Here is a 17,061-nt window from a genome sequence, read left to right on the forward strand (position 1 = left end):
CTAGTGTAGGAGACTGATTTGTTTAAACGTCAAATGCCTTTTTTTTTTTTTTTCCAAAACCAAATACATTCCTGCTTTTGGAAGCCTGTGGGCAGTGATGCTGCTGCTGACCTCAAAGCTGATGACTATATATATAGTTATTACCATTAATATGACATCAATGTATAGAATTCCATTGTTCTAGGAAGTTGTGTAAAGTGGAGTCTCTGCCCAAAGAATCTTTCAGTTCTCACAAAGACATATCCTACATACTCACTCGTGCTGTGCAATACTCTGCTCTTCTGATGATGTGTGTTCATTGACACTTGAGTTTTCCCTGCAAAGACACAACAATATACTGAAATTGTGAAAAACTAGTTATGGAAATTGCTTTCCTCAGGTCATACTGTATATAGTTTTTTGAGCAATTGCTGCTGTTATGCCACGGTCTACAGTGAACATTTAAAATGTTGAGACATATTTAATTTTCCTCCATTTTTTTTTTCCCAACTTGGTAAACACTTACATGGCCTTTCCTCTCCACTATGCAATATGTTGGAAAGACAAATATGCTCTGTGCATGTTGTAGCAGGCAATGAGACTACATATGCCTTCACTGACCTCATGGAGAGATTGCATCTACCTTTTCAAAATTTACATGGAAGATTTCCAAACCCATACAACCATATACTTCCCAAATAAATATTCTTAGCATGACAGACAATAGATAGAGTTAATGTGACAGAAAAAGAGGCCTCTAAAATAATCTTTTGTGCAAAAACAATAGTGATTCTAATTAACTCTGGATTTTTACAGGTTACTATTACAGTGGTTGCATTTTGTTGTTGTTATTGTTTTTTGTTTTTTTTTTTTAAAAAAAGGAAACCTTTGAATCTTATCCAGTATGGTTTACTATGAGAAAATCTGCTAAGCTACTGTAAGATTTTCGTTCAAATATTTTGGCATACACTTAGTACTTACAATGTCATATCATCTTACTAAAAAGTCAGATCTGATATATCACTTTGACAGACCTGGAGTCATTTTACCCTGTACCGGAATGCTCCCGTATATATAGATGCATGAGAGTGCTAGCAAAGCTGACATTTTAATGCTGAAATAAGACTACAAAGACTGAAATCCCAGCATATTGAAGACAGTGGCAAAATCCTCCTGATTTAAATGAAACCAAGATTTTCAACTGATGTTTTTTGCATTAATGTATGAGTCAAGAAGACAAATTGTACTTGATTCTACACCATGCAGTAAATGTTATGCTTAGTACTCAGAAAGTTACTTAAGAAGAAAAATATTCCAAAAATGTTGCCTGATCTTTTCTAGAGTAGTGAGGAGAACATTTAAGCAGTGGATGGCTGCATATTGATTCACCTTGGCTCATCATCATTCAGGGATAACTTTCTCAAGCAAGTGCTCGGTACAAAACCTTCATTCCTGCAAAATAAACAGTTCACAGTTCAGCTATCATACATGATTGCTTCTTAAAATTGGTCACTTAAAATAGGAAAAGGGATTAATCAGACAGTTGCTCTCTAGAATGCCACTAATAGAAATGCTCATGGTTAAAACATTTATGCTTTTTATATGATATGGAGGAAAATGCAGAGGTAATTTTACTTTAGAAGGCTACATTTCAATGAATTATCCTTTTTGCTAGTCACTGAAAAGGCTTCTTCTTCAGTGATTGGCTTCATCATATGGAAGATTGGACCAGCTGTTCAACAATATCATTACATGCCATTTCAGTTGCTGTGATGAAAGATGCCAGTGACTAATGGGTGCCATCAGAGTATCCAAGGTCAAACACAGAAAGTCAATAGGTAGGCTCAGCACTCTTCCCCACACAATGCCAGACTCAATTGAGAAGCTAATCTAAGGGAAGGTGGACAGCTGAGCTACCACTTAAAGCAGCAGGTGGCATGACATGTTGAACTAAGTTATGGGGACCTGTAGTCATCCACAGAGTGGTAAGAGGGTGGACTGTATGCTGCGCTCATCAGAAAAATAAATAGGGGGAATTAATATACATTTGAACATGGGTGAACACAGAAGAGAAGGGTTTCTCCACCACAGATCTCAACAGAACAAGAAGAAATCTGAGAGGGTGTGAAATCTGAAACAGGTAACTTCTGTTTTTTTATACTACATTTGAAACACCAAGATCTTCAGTATTTCCAAGCAGAACTTTAAGGTTTTGTTATGATATATATGGATGGGGTTTGTCCTTGCAGAATCAATACTGCAAGTCTCAGTTTCTCAAGCCAAAGAGAAAAACGTGTATGTCTATAAATCTATATATCTATAACTTTAAATGTCCTCCTTTCTCTTGATTTCTTTCTGCTCCTTCATTCATCTCAGAACACTTCGTTCAACCTCCATATGCAAAGCTGCCTGTATCATATGCTTTTACATAGCCATCATCATCATCATTCCAGTGATGGCCTTTAAAAGCATGTCTCAGATTACTCAGTTATTATTGTCTTACAGTTGCCAGAGTTGTGTGCTGCTTTCTTCATCCAGAGCAGTATGCCAATCCTGTGAGTTTTACTTAATGTTGATTTATTTGTTTGCTTACTTGCAGATGTAAACTTAATCAATGAATTATGAGTGGATCAAGTCATTTCATTTTCTTCCAAACCAGTTTGGAAATCCCCTAGCTCAAAAATTCTTCTCTTCCACATTTCTATCATGTACATAAAGTCAAACTCAGCTAGTATCCATCATGAGACAGACAAGGAATCGTATCTCTTCCAGGCAGCTCCTGTTTGCTGTACTGCCTTTGTCTCCAGTGTACTCTGAAAGCTGTTTCTTATTTAATGACTTGGGAAGAGACTCTCTTTTCTACACCAGCTGGATATTAATGAAAAATGTCTTATTTTAAGTAGTTGAAGGGGATTCCTCCACTTGTGAACCTCAAAGGGAATAATTTAATGCTTCTGTCCTGTGCAGGATGGGGGTGCTCTGTCTCTTTGGGAAAGTATTGCTAAAGCTGGTGAGAGACTGAAGTGAGAAATTATTCCTGCTGCAGCAGTTCTCACTGGTCTCCTGTGTTCTCACTGCTATTACAACAGTGATGGTCTTGGTCTAAGGTTTATTTGTGCGTACTCAGGAGGCAAAGTTTGTGAGCAGAGTTTTTATCTTTTATTCACTGAAACTAAAATGGGCAGCTTCTGAGTGCACAAGCCCTTCTTCAGGCACACATCAGAATTAGTGCCACTAAGGATACTATTTTAGCTGGTATACAGGCAGTGACTATTGTGAATTGCACCCAGTCTGGTAGCCAAGGATGGTAACGAAAATGGAGTTGTACATGAGAAAATGAGGCTTCTCCAAAAAGATGTAATAGCTACTAACATAGTTCCAACCTAAGGCTAATTTTAAAGACCCTGTAAGGTACCAGGACTGCCTGAAGTGTTGCCAATGGGGATAAGGTATGTGGAAGGTCATGATCACAAAGAAAAAGTATTCTGCAGTGCATACTTACCCTTCCAAATCTCTCACTTTCCACCAGGCAAAATCTTCCTCTTGCAATACATGGTATTTATTGCATTTGACAAGCCGGATAGCTGAATCTCCTGAGGGTTCATAGTTGCATTGGGCCACAGCCATATTCAGGACTGACTTGCTTGGTGATAGTACCTGAGGCAGGCTTCTACGTCTCAACTTTGGAAGACAGAGGAAATAAAAAAACAAACAGATGCATCACAGGGTACAGTAAGAAATACCATACAGCATGTACGCTATCACTTATATCTTCAACATGTACAATGATATTAAGCAAATTAATCAAAACTAAGAATGTGGGCACGGGCAAGCACCTTTTCCCTCATTAATTGTCCACATTTGTGGGACAGGTGAGAAGAGAGCCAAGTTCCATCACGACACCAGAAGCATTACATTGAGTGGAGGCTGACACGTCTGTAATAGGAAGCTCTAATTAACATGATGACATAATAGACTGGACTCATATCAAAAGCTTACCACCTATCTGAAGCTGATAATGTTTATTGAACAGCTGCAATTCATGAGCTAGAAACCATGTGACTAAATTGTGTTTACCTATAACAAGGTGAGATGATGTCCTGTTGAATCAGAAAATCCCATTACAGTATTATAAAACAACTTTTTTTTTTTCTAAATGTCTGTTGATCAATAGTAATCTTAGCATGAAGCACAACAAACATTAGTCAATTGTTACTACCAATCAATGAATACAAAAAGCTATATGAATTATAAATTGTTGCCTTTTCTTATCATCGTTATTGACTAGCTTGGATGTTTCTCTGCTAAGCACATTCGACATAAGGAACTCCAGTTCTTGGTGGCTAACTTTCCCTATGCAAGCTAAACAAGTGTAGGTATGTAACTTTGGGATTCATTCATCTTTGACCAGGGTCTTCAGGTGAAATGTGTCTTCCTACAGAAGTCTCTATCATCAGGAGGTCTACACAAATAACTTGGATTTAAAGACTGTCATTAAAGTTAGGTTACATCAATCAAAAAAACATAGGCAAAGGAGCATCTAAAATTTAGGTACTGAAATGCATTTAGAGATTGGAGAAATGTCATAACTGAGAAAATCCAGATATCACAACCCTTTAAGAGCAGGAAAAACTACATGCAGAACACTGACAGAAAAGGATGGAGGAAAATAACAAAGACTTAGAAGGGACTCCAGATGCCAACTGTTTATTTCATATTATTATTTTAGAACTGAAAAGCTCTGTAATACAATACCAGGGAGGAATGCCAAATGTCCCAAAGCAGGCTGTGGTTCTTTGAAGTTAAGTCCAAAAAAACATGGCGTCGTATATTTGCTTGTCTCCTCTTTACTGACATTTCTTTACTTTATTTAAGCAAGAAGAAACCAAAGAGCCAAGTGAACGCATGACTGAGTCCACTAAGCAAGAAGACACACAGTACCTCTTCTTGTAAACACAATGAGCCTCAGTCTGATCTCACTAAGTTCCTGTGGAGATGATCTTTTTCTTTTTCTTTTTTTTTTTTTTTAAGAGAGGAATCACTCACAGTAGAATCCTCCTCATTTGCCTAGACTTAGATATGTTACTCATCAAGTGCTACTACTTGAACCCAGGAAAGCTGGCTCCTGTTCGTCATATCCGACTTCAGTGGAACAAAGATTATAGCTTGAGGGCCTGTGTTAGGCAGGACTCAAATCTTAGACTTCCTGTAGGTTTTGTGGAAAATGACAGAACTAGAATTGCCTGCAGCTGTCAGAAAGATGGATAAATTTAACTGTTTGGTTTTTTGTTTGCTTCCCCTGCCCTCCCCCCCCCCCAAAAAAAAAAAAAAAAACATGCAGCGATGTTAAAGCAAGCTGATGCTTAGAGCAAGTAAAAGTACTTATAAACTCATGTGCAGCTCTGAGATTTGGACTTGGTAACCTTTAGAAATTAATTTTTTCTTTCTTCATTTCCTCTCTTTTGCTTATGGAATGATCAGGGTGTCATGCTTTGATGGAGATTTCATCTTGCTGTGTGATCACAGGAAAGAGCAAGGCATTGGCCAGAGTAAATGGCAGAAAGAATTATGATCACAGCAAGGAGTTTTGTTTTGTCCAAACAGCCAGGGGACAGAACCAGCCAAAGATGAGCACATCAGATTTGCATCCCTTTGTGTTTTGCTGCTGGATGTGTACTTGACTGTTGCAATATTCTGGATGGACTTCATCAGTAACCTGGTACAGATTAATGGCTTAGTTTGTGTCCTTATATACAGCTTTCCATTTCTGGAAATGGTTGAAAGACCCAGACCATGTAACTTTCTAGTAGTAACTGAATGGACTTTGTTATTTCCTTTATGCTGGCAGTGATATTATTGTGATTTCCATACTGAGGACTTTACCACCACTATCTAGAGAGAGCTGTAGGTAACAGTCTGAGATTCAGGTGTGATAGGTACAGGGGTATGGCTATTGTCTGCAAAACTGTGCCACCACCGTGCAACTGGAGGCATGTGATGCATCCTTTTAGCTTCCATAAACCTTGTTCAATACATTAGCATCAGAAGATATGTGTGTGCACTCAGTGAATTTCTATCAGACCTACATGAAGCATTTGCCATTGAAAAGACAGTGGCTGCCAGGCGTGAACAGAGATGAAAGTATTTCTAAGACAGGAAGCTCCTGCTTCCTGCTGTTATCACAGCACAGGGGAAGTGCCCAGTGCTCCCCATGAAGGCATGTTTGTGACCTTTAATCTCTGTAATGGCATCACTCTTCAGGAACCAGCTCCTCTGTGGGAGACTAGTGGTACAATGTTGAACTGATGAAAGGGATAGACACATCAAAGGTGAAAGATGTAAGGAAACACAGAAGTGCCTCTGGTCAATTGAGGAGAGAGCAAGGGAGCAAGACTTGCAGGGGCTGGAAAGGTGAGGGACATGAACTGGGAGGTAGATGGAAGGAAGGCTGGAGGTTCAAGTGGGACCTTGAACGACTGAATTGTGTAGATGAGATGGCAAAGCAAAAATGTGCTAAAACTTATAGAAGTAGCTCTGGAATTAAATATAGACTGTCTCTTGCCATGAGAAGTCGGCCTTCTTAACCTGATCTATATGATACATTTTGGGGAAATTAAGTCAAGTTGTAAGTAGATGTGGTAGTTGTTATATCTGCATTTACTGAAACTGTTTTGGAAGAATCAATCTAAATACTGTCATGATCCTGCTTTTTAAATTTTCTTTTCAAAATATCATCTCTGAAATTGAGCAGACTATGAAAATAAATCGTAAAGGCCTAGCAGATGCCGGTCTGTTCAGCAGCAGATTTGCATGACTGATGTTCTCTCCAGATAGACAAAGCATCTCTTGATGGAAGCCAGGCAAAGCAGACCACAGTATTCAAAACAAGTTACACTGCTGCATGGTCACAATGCCATTGCTTTCAAATCTCATTATCAGAAAAAAAATGTCAAAAGCTTCTTTGATAAAGCCTATTTTCAAGGCTTTCTATTATTATTATTATTATTAATTATAGAGCTTCATTTTACAGCTTGTGTTTTTATCTTTTCTCTCTTGATACTCTTATGTGTTTCTTAAAGCCCTGGTTGTCCATGTCAATTGTGTACATAAGAATTCCATTCTTTTTTAAAGTTACTTTCTGATTAACAAAGGAAATCAAGGAAATGGACCCAGAGTGTATCCTAAAGATACAGAAGACAAATGAAAATAAGGCAGGAAACAGTTTTTCATATCCCATGATTTAAAACCCAATCTAGTTTAATTTGGAGAAGGCTGGAGTAGCAATCTGTGAATACACAGACTATGCTGCTAGTCTTTTTTTAAACAGATAAAAACATCATAACTCATGCAACTTCGTTCTCTTCTATTCTCTTGACATTTTTACCTCCTTCCCACCTACAAACCTCAATAATGAGGCTGGGCAGTGAAGCTAAGGTCAAAGATAGCACTATTGCCCTTTCATTTGTATAGGAGAGAGAAGAGGAAATAAACATAGAAGCAGTTCTTCCACTTTTGCTTTTATTCTTATCTCTGCCAGTTATTACCCTTTTTCATCAAGCACCTTGCTAAACTGCCGCAAGCAGTTTTTTTTTTTTTGTCTGTATGCCTAGCTTTCTCAGATGGACAGCAAGGCCCAGAAGGTGCTGGTGGGACAGCACACTCCTGGGTTTCTGTCTGATATAAAGTCAAGATAAAGGCAGGAGTGTCCAGAAGCTCTTCCAAATTCATTAACTTAGAGGTTGTCTCTGTAGAGCTGGACTAAACAGACATTCCTAGTGAGGCGTCTGTACACCTGACCCAACCTCAGACCAGCATAACTTGGGATTTGAGTGAGAAAAGTGCAGTCCATCCACCACTTCTCACCCAAACAGTGGCATATTTGTTCACATCTTCAGTTGCTATGTCTTCAAGCACTGCAAGCACCATTCTCCTCTGGTGACAATGGTAAAGGGGAGTTTTGGGCATCTCTAGGACCTCCTACACACTAGAGAGCTAGTTTTGATGGCATTCCCTGATCCCACTAGAAATGTGTGTAAAGTTAAAGATGTAACTGCAAGGACTGTAGCCTCTACTGTCACCAGCCTGTTAAGTGAACTAAAAGTGGCTGAGACTTTCCCAGTTTGCCGTTTGCAACACACTGAAGAGGGAGCTATGTCCTTCCCTTCACCATGCTGCTGGACAGAAGGATGCTGTAGTCTGACTGCATGTGAGAAGCTGAGACCAGCTTCCAGTGGGATGCTGTTTGCAATTCTCTCTCCCACCCTACAGCACTTCCCATCACCTGGATGCTGGGTCTTTCTCTGTAGGATGATACTCGAAACTTTGACCTACCAGTGTTTGAGGAACTGGAGGCAGTGGTTTCACAGACCAGGTTGTGCAACATAGAGTCACATCTGAAAGAGAGGGATTAAAAACATACCATGAATTAAGTAAGGATTTGTCTCTTGAGGCTTTCTCACTTGCAGATCTATACAGTGGCAGCAACAGCATTGTAAACATAAATATTTGTGACAGCTGACATTTCAGCTCACTGTGGTATAGACCCGTTTATCTCTGTATCTTCCGACCTTCTCTTGATTCAAACACCATATCAATATATTTTAAAAGTCCATCAATCGTTGCTTTCATCTATGCCAAAAGTTCAGGGAAATTTGAAGTTTTATTTAGCTCTTTAGTTTTCCCAGTTGTATTAGCTTATTTGGTTGCATACAAAGGGAGACAGAGAACTTTTTTTTTTAAAATAGTTTCATGGACGCTTATAGTCTATGGAGTAGTAGTTAAGAAATACTGCTTTCAATTACCCAGCGGCTACAAGACTGAGGCTGTCTGGAGTCTTCCCTATGCAGGCCGTGTCCCTGTGCTCCACGCATCTCCACTAGCAACCTCAGGAACTTATTTAGGAACAAATATAGTGTAGACAAAGCACAATATCTTGCATGCATGCATTATTATATCGGGCAGAAATGAAGCATTCAATATACCAAATTTCTCTTTGCAGTTCTTCTTTTGGCTAGGTCATCCATGGCTGACAATGAGGTATTTCCTTGCCCTTGCAGCAGTCCAGGGGTTTCACAGACTCATTGGCTCATGTGACAAATAGTTGTGAAGCTATATGAAGCTATTCAAATTACTGTTACGAAAGAGCTGACAACTTTTTATATTATTTGGTGTTCTATAATCATGAAACCTGTATTAATAGTAGATAAGCCTAGGTCATTAATTTCAATTTTCAAAAGCAAATGCTTCATTGTTACAAGGAGTCTCACAGATATAAATCAGGTTCCCAACTACTCACACCTACATTTCTTGATTTGTCTTTGAATTTGGGGTCTTAGATTTTTGACTGTGACAGTAAATGCTCAAGAGCAAATTTCAGTCATGATTGAAATCAGCATCTCTATCAGTGCTCTACACTTCCAGATAATCAAGCTTTAAAAGGCAGAAACCCAAATACTCTTAATCTGCTCTTCCCTTTCCTTAATGTGGGATTTCCTGTTAAGCATGTACACAGACATGAGGGAATTCCCTTCTGAAAACATGAAACCTGAGAGAGTACCATTTTACAGATTTTCCTCTCTGTCTTTATAGGTTAAAAAATAAAAATAAAAAATCCAACTAAGTTCCACAAAAATGCTTTTGAAAAACATGTTAAAAGAAAAAAAATACATATGTTGCAAATTGTTTAGAAAATTGTTTAGAAAAAAATCCATCATATATGTACATAATTGTATATTAATATAATAGTTTTACTTTTGTTCAGTTATGCAGATGGATTGTTTTACACTCATTCATACACTCTTGTGCTGAACTTCCATTGTTCCTACCTCTCGAACTATTGAGACCTCATCACTAAAAAGGTCTTAAGAGCACAATGCTACAATTTAGCTAGAGTTCTTAAGCATAAAGAGAAAAATATTTCAAAAATGTCACTATCCTTTTAGCCCAAACTCAACAGGTATCATTTTGGGGTATTATTCTCCTCAACTATACTATGAGATACAATGTATAGCAGCTATGATGTTAAAAGGAGCTTAGCACATACATAGAAAGGTATTAGTATAATAAATATACAAGCTGATCTACTGCCTTAAATGTCCAAGTGGATTTGGCAATATTATGAAAAGCATCACTGAGACTAAGCAAATAGAAGTGAAAGAAGATATTACATTTCTCCCAAACTGTACATCCAGGGGCCGCTTTACAAGTCTGGTTGCAACAGAGAAACCTCCCATTGGTGAAGAATCTTCTATGATACTTGCTTAGTAAATCGTTATTGTCTTTAATTTCTGGGGAAAAAAAAAAAAAAGGTAAAAAAAAAAAAGAAAAGAACATGAAAGACTGCATAACTGGAATGTTCCTTATGATTACTATAGTTGCTGCAATAAACTGCGGAACCCCAGAGAGTTTATTGACTCCTAGCTCTAGACAAATATCTTGGTCACATTTTGTCATCCATACTATTTTGTCTATATTTTATTTCTCTATACAAACCAAGTCTGAATTCCATACCCACCAACTACCTCTTTTTTGAGAAAGAAAACTGGGTGTCAAGAACGACACAGTACAGTCCTATCAATCAACAAACAAAGTAGAAACCAACAGTTATGATTTAAAATCATGTATGTTATAAAGTTTTCACAAGCAATAGTGAAACTAATTAAAAGAAAATATTTTTGTATATAAAAATATGCTGAATATTTTACTAGAACTATATATTGCAAGAAAATGATAATAATTCATACTCAATATCAGAACAGATACCTACTACCTCATATGGCAAATCCAAACTAATATTTGTCTGCTAAAATAAATTTGTTATTTAAGCATAGCAAAGAGGAACACTATCACAGACACATTTTATACTCAAAGCACTGCTTTGAGTGGTCCCAGTACTATTACTGTGCTAGTGATATATTAGTTCTGCAAACCATAATAGCACTTCTGGATTCACAAAGCACCTAAAAGAAATGTAGGATGTATAGTGTGAGACTTTAAAAGCTGACTCCTTCAGGACAGGGTTTCAGACCTTCTGAGATGACCCACTCTAAGTCTAAGACTCCTGAACATACAAGAGAGTGCCAAAAGGATCGGTGCACCCCTTGGCGACCAGTACTTTTATACACTTTTTAAGAGGCTTGTAGGCAGCTAGAATAGTTGTGCTATTGTTCACCTAATTACCATTACAAACTATATCATTAATGCAATCTTTTTATTCACAAATGTCATTTTGCAGTACACCAAAACTTTCCTTAATGATTTCTTGACAATATCTTTCTTCCTAAAAGATCCAATGTAGTTAGTCTTTCCTATTCTGCTCCTGGTCAACATTCTCCATAACCCTGCTAAAGTAACTGACATACTCTTACTCTGTGTGTGAAAACAGTCACAAACAAAGAGGTATCTCATACACAGGTTTAGAAGTAAAATCGCAGAGGATATTTATTCACAGCCAACTATAGACTGTCTACTGTTTCCACAATGACAAGCATGTGTGAGAGTTGCCCTATTCAATGTGAGGTTTTTGCCTCCACTGAAGAATAAATTTTCTGCCTAAAATTCAATATTTACATAACTATGAATTTACTTCATTGAAAAAAACAGAAATTTCATTGGAAAAAAAAGGGGGGTGGGTGGGAGGGGGAAATAGGGACAAAAGCTAGCAGTATGGGTTATCAAAGTGGCTTTATGAAGGTGAGTGCTACACTAGCTGAACCATAAATTATTGTTCTCTATTAACTTGCATTGGTAAAGGGTGAACATATGACAAAGGTTAGAAAATTAGAAAATGCTCATGAAAAATACAAAAAGAAGATTTATTTTGGTTAATTTTCACTGCATTTTTCATCCTTTACATTTTCTAATTAATTCTTGAAAATACCGATGCCAGTCAGAGCTTAATTTCAACCAGTCAGAGCTGAAGTACGAATGAGACTAAAAGCAGGTGACAAACAATGGCAAAAAATGAGGGAACAGGAGCATTCCCCCCCCCCCCCCCCCCAAGTTATTTGAATACGTTGGCAGACAAAGGTCTGGTGTTACCTTTATGCAAAGCTGCAAGCCACTGCTTCCGTCTCTCTTCATTAGCTGCATAGACATAAAGTAGGCCACCCTTGTACACAATCTGGAAGAGGATGAGAAAGACAGCATGGTGAGAGTGTGCTGCCTAAAAGTTTCATACCAAAGCTTGGGAATCAAAAAAATAGGCTTTACAGACCTACTGACATGAAACTCCTACAATTTATTAATGTTTTGCCAAGGTCACCTGTAAGCACTGCCATCTTATATAAATACAAGCCTTGCATGTAGTACCTTGACCGCAGTGGTTTGTGTCTGAAAGAACAGTTGCAGAACAAAGGACAGCATAGAATATTTCTAGATATAACTGTCTTCTGGGTACAAAACACCTTACAGCCCACATGTAAACTCATTCTTTCCATTCATTTTTTTTCCAGATGCATCTTCCAGCTTTTTGCTGTTGTTACGCAGGCCACAACACATCTCCAACAGTGTTCAGTAACAAATATTGAGGCAGAGTGTAAGCTCAGGGGAGCTGTACCGTAATCAGGGAATCCTGATCCAAAGGTGATGCATTCTTACTTCATCACCTTGGATAGATATTTTTCTGCAAATTAGTTCAGCTGCCTTTTAAAGCAAGTAACTAGTATCTACAACATCCTGCAGTCAGTAGTCCTACAGCTTAGCTAAATTAAACATTGTGAACAAGCTTCTTTTTCTTGTTTTCAACCAATCTTCTGCAAGCTTCATCTGATGCCTACCTAATAATTACTAACATCTGCTTTGCTTTTTGGATCATGCTTAATACTGGGCTGACTGCATGTGTGTATTAAGTCCAGGGCTTTGTTTCCCTTGTGTACATTGCTTTTCAGTCATCTGCAATGAATTTCAAGTATCACTTTATTGCTTTGTTTGTTACACTGAAGAGCCCTTGTTATTAAATGTGTACTCCCACTGGTATGCATACGTGACTGATCAATCTGCTTCCCGTCTCTTTATTTAGTCAAATGGTGGAGCTTTGCGAGCTTTTCTCTTTAAGGCATGTTATCCAATCTATTAGGCACTCTCAAGTCTCTCCTCTGACCCCTCTTCAGTTTACAACATCTTTCTTGAATTATAGTCACCAGAACTAGAGACAATATTCTCCTGCTGATCACAGTAGTGTCAAAACAAACACAGCCTTCCTGATTTTACTGAATGTGTGCCTGCTTCCATGTCCAAGGATGCCATTAGCTCCTTTGGCCACAGCATCACACTGGAATTGATGGGAATCATCTATCATGATCCTAAAGCCCTTTTTAGAGGTACTGTTTCCCAGAACACAGTCCCCCTTCCTGGGACTGCAGCATACACGCATACATTCTTTTTTCCACTTAACTGAATTATGAACTCCTGCGATAAACACAACGATTTAACATAAACATGCCATTCAGTGCCGCAATGCTGGGGAGGGAGAAGGGAAAGGAAGATAGGAATGACACCTAGGATTAGGCAGGTGGTGAAATACTAAGCATCTCTCATGAGGTTGCCCTTGCCCATGGCAATTATTGCAGGGTCACGGATTAACACACTGTTCAGCAGCTGTTAGTCACTTCCTTGAGCAGCCTGCGCTGTTTGGAGGTGGCATTCCAAGGGGGATCTATGACCTGCATGCCCCACTACTCATAGAACTGGGATTGATGGAGGCTCAGGGAGGAACCTGAGCTGGGGAACTGAAAAAGATGGAAGGCAGAACATTTGAAGTTATGTTTTTCTCATCCCATTTAATTCCTGAACATGTGTTGTGCGTTGTGCAGCTGTAGGCGTAGTGTTGGTTTCCCTGACTGTGGCACATTTGAATGGTAATCGGGCAATCTGGGGTCAAATTCTGAACTCGGTATTCAGGCAAAAAAGCAGAAGTGGAAAGAGATATTGAGAATTAAAATAAGAATTTTTAAGTGCTTTATTCTGCCTTAAAAAAGTGATAATCACATGAGTGTACTAATCTATATATTTCAGACCCTATTTAAGCAAATATCTGATAGAAATTTAAACATAAAGGAATCAAGACTTAATCCAACTTCTACCCCAGTCAGGTAAAAACATTTTAGCAAAGTCACAACATCACTTATAGGGGCCGATTTTCTACTTTTTACAAATATCTGTAACACTTAGCAATAGCAGGTATCAGCACTTGGGGCAGGAATGATCAGTGTAACCCTAGGATGACTGACATGAAATGTGCATTAACAGATTTTGTGACTAACCTGAAAAGGATATTGTCTTGCAACAGGCGTTAATTCTTCAAGATTCACTGTCTCAACACATCGAATTTTCTCAATCTCAATAGACCCCTTTTTTCTTCCTCTTTTCTAAGAGATAAAAAAACATAGCAGATTGTAATCTATTGTCAACACAGTATGGACTATTCCAGTTTGACTATTCTGCACAATTCCGTGTTTCAAGCTGGAAAAGCCTTTGCTTTGTTTTTGTTAAAGTTTAAAAGAAAGGTAATAAAAAACAACAACCCTCCCCAGTGCCCTACCCACATCCAATTTATCAATCAAATGCCTTTTTAAGTCAGTTGCAAGAGCTACAGGACACAGCCCTATATCTGAGAAAACATCTGATGCAGCTGTAGGAGGACAAGGCAGAAGGGGGGGAGAGGAGGAAAGAAGGAGGAGGAATTAAGAGGAAAAAAACCACCTTAAGTGCAAAACAGAAGCCCAGCTGCAGCATTCATATTTTTGTTAGGGTGGTGGAGCTTGTTCGCACTGAGCTTCCACGCAGGGTCCTAATGGAATGTAGCTCACAGGAGGGGTCCAAATGTACTGAAGGAGCAAAAACTTTGAAATAAGTTGCCTGGGACCTATATTTGCATTGCCAATAGGAGATCTTCTGAGTGAAAAGCTACCCTTGTGTGACACACAGTCAGTCTTTAGAAAATGATGGCTTAACCATCTGCTTTGTGCAGTTGAAGGATAAGATTGTGAACTAATTATGCCTTATACAAGTAATTTCTGAAGCCAGTTATTTACGTCAGTTCAGAGGGAGGCCTGAACAAGGAAAACATCCCTATTCAAGACAATGTGTAAACATATGCCACTGTTAATTACTTGCTTAAGTTTTGTTGTCTTTGGAAGGACACAAACAGATGCTCAATGGCAAGCATAACTGTAAGGGTTGTTGTGAACAGAGACACTATTAAGCCTGTGGCTAAGTGCTTTCCCAAAATGAAAAAAAATTTGATACTCTGTAATTTTTTGATCTACTCAAAACAAAGTACACCTGTTGTTCTAATTCATAGCATCTAATCAAGTTTCACAGAAGAAAACCAGAAGAATTAGGTGGTACCAGAATATCTCAGAACAGTTAACTTTAGAAAATGAGTTTTTACCTCTTTGTCATATTCATAATATGAAAGGCTTGCTTTTGTCAGAACGAACAACCTTTTCTTGTAATTAACTGGTGATATTTTTTTCTTCTGTTGTGACTTCTTTAGAAGAAGTTCTTCTAGAATTGTTTTATTCTCCATTTTGTTTCCCTAAAAGAATACCATAGTAACATTTATTATTACTGTTAACAAACACAACAACACCAACTATAAAAAATGTAATCACGAATATATTGAGCCATTGTCTTCTGTATGTTTTGAAATTTCATGGCTTTTTTTTTTTTTAATTTTGTGAAATACATGGTTACAAAGTGTGCATTTAATATTGCATGAGCAAATGAGGTTGATTGACTTATTCACTCAGGGAAAAAGGTTACATTACAGGAAAATTAAGATACGGATCTACTGTAGTTCTAAACAAGGCACCTCTGTGACTTTACTGTCTGAGTATATCTTCTTTTAAAGCCATGCACACTTTCTGGCAAAGAGCATAGTCTACTTTATGCACAAATGTATTACATCTGCAGCATAATACGGAAATCATTACAGCAACAAAGAGAACAACAACAACAAAAAAGAAAACTCTATTTACAGACTAGAAAAACAGACCTAGTGTTAACAAGTGTGTTCCCTGAACTGGAAATTTCCCATTTTTTTTCTTTCAACTGAAACAAATACACATTTATGGAACAATGACATGTAGAGAAGATCAAAAAGTAAAAATGTTCTTGTACTACTTATAAATACATATATCAATGTATTTTTCTCTTAGCCCTGATAATCATACAGTAGCAAATGCTAAGAAGAATGAGGTCCATAATATTTCTACAAGTTTAGTATGGATTCAGCTTATCTTACCCAGATGTAAAGACAGAATATTCCTGTGTGTTCTGGAGCTCAAAAGGAAAGCGTTCTGCTAAGCTACACACTTTGTTATGTTCCTGTTCACCACAGAGAGCCCAGCAGAAAGAGAATATTTGCATGATGTTCATCACACCCACATGATATTTCCACTGAATCCTAACTGAGCCCAGAAAGCAACACATATCTAGCAGGAGCATTCCGAGGAGGAAAAGGGGGGCTTCACTAGACATTGCTCCGTACATCTGGCTACCCCCCTGTAGGAAGGAGGACTAAAAACTCCTTCATCAACTCCCTTTTGGATGGGGTAATGCATCTCAGTGCTACTGGTGGGTCAGTTTAATGGCAGTCTTACCATGATGTGTGACATCAGAAGGAGATATGAGCTGGGTTAGATAAAGGAGGAGTTGGGGCTGAAATCTTTCTGTTGAAAAGATTCGATAGAAATGTCTGCTCTGATGTAGGGGAGAGGGAGAGCATCCATCCCACTTTGGGGATTTTGACTGTTAAAGTGTAGGCACTTGCCCTGACTGAATGAGTAAGTAGTTCAAAGTTAGAAGTTAGTTCAACGTAGCTTAGAGAAGCTCTTTGCAATGAAAATATTAGGTTTGATAGAAGACCTAAAAATCTTGTAATTCCTGCTGTGGTATAGTAATAACTCCTGCTTTTTGTAACACTATGTTGGTCGTGTTTCCTTATGCTGGGAAATGTTGGTTGTGTTTCCTTATGCTGGGAAATGTTGGTTGTGTTTCCTTATGCTAGGAAATACCTAATATTCATGTCTGACCCACAGAAGTTCATGGAGGTCACAGGAAGCCACAGGATACTGGAGG

General features: G+C 38.2%; 1 protein-coding gene across 1 annotated transcript in view; it reads right to left on the reverse strand.

Moving 5' to 3' along the window:
• BMX (BMX non-receptor tyrosine kinase) overlaps positions 1–16,334 on the reverse strand; it is a 29,675-nt gene extending 13,341 nt beyond the window's left edge. The window contains exons 1-9 of the mRNA XM_080571887.1: positions 16,226–16,334; positions 15,371–15,517; positions 14,241–14,345; positions 12,019–12,100; positions 10,146–10,265; positions 8,311–8,372; positions 3,482–3,660; positions 1,369–1,431; positions 257–316 (exon numbers count right to left, since the gene is read on the reverse strand). Of these exons, the coding sequence (XP_080428013.1) occupies positions 257–316; positions 1,369–1,431; positions 3,482–3,660; positions 8,311–8,372; positions 10,146–10,265; positions 12,019–12,100; positions 14,241–14,345; positions 15,371–15,508 (809 nt within the window). The 5' untranslated portion in view covers positions 15,509–15,517; positions 16,226–16,334. The remainder of the gene's footprint in view (positions 1–256; positions 317–1,368; positions 1,432–3,481; positions 3,661–8,310; positions 8,373–10,145; positions 10,266–12,018; positions 12,101–14,240; positions 14,346–15,370; positions 15,518–16,225) is intronic.
• Positions 16,335–17,061: the final 727 nt, after the last annotated feature.

The sequence above is a fragment of the Anser brachyrhynchus genome (genome assembly GCF_964034855.1).
Source record: "Anser brachyrhynchus genome assembly, chromosome: 1".
Lineage (NCBI taxonomy): Eukaryota > Metazoa > Chordata > Aves > Anseriformes > Anatidae > Anser > Anser brachyrhynchus.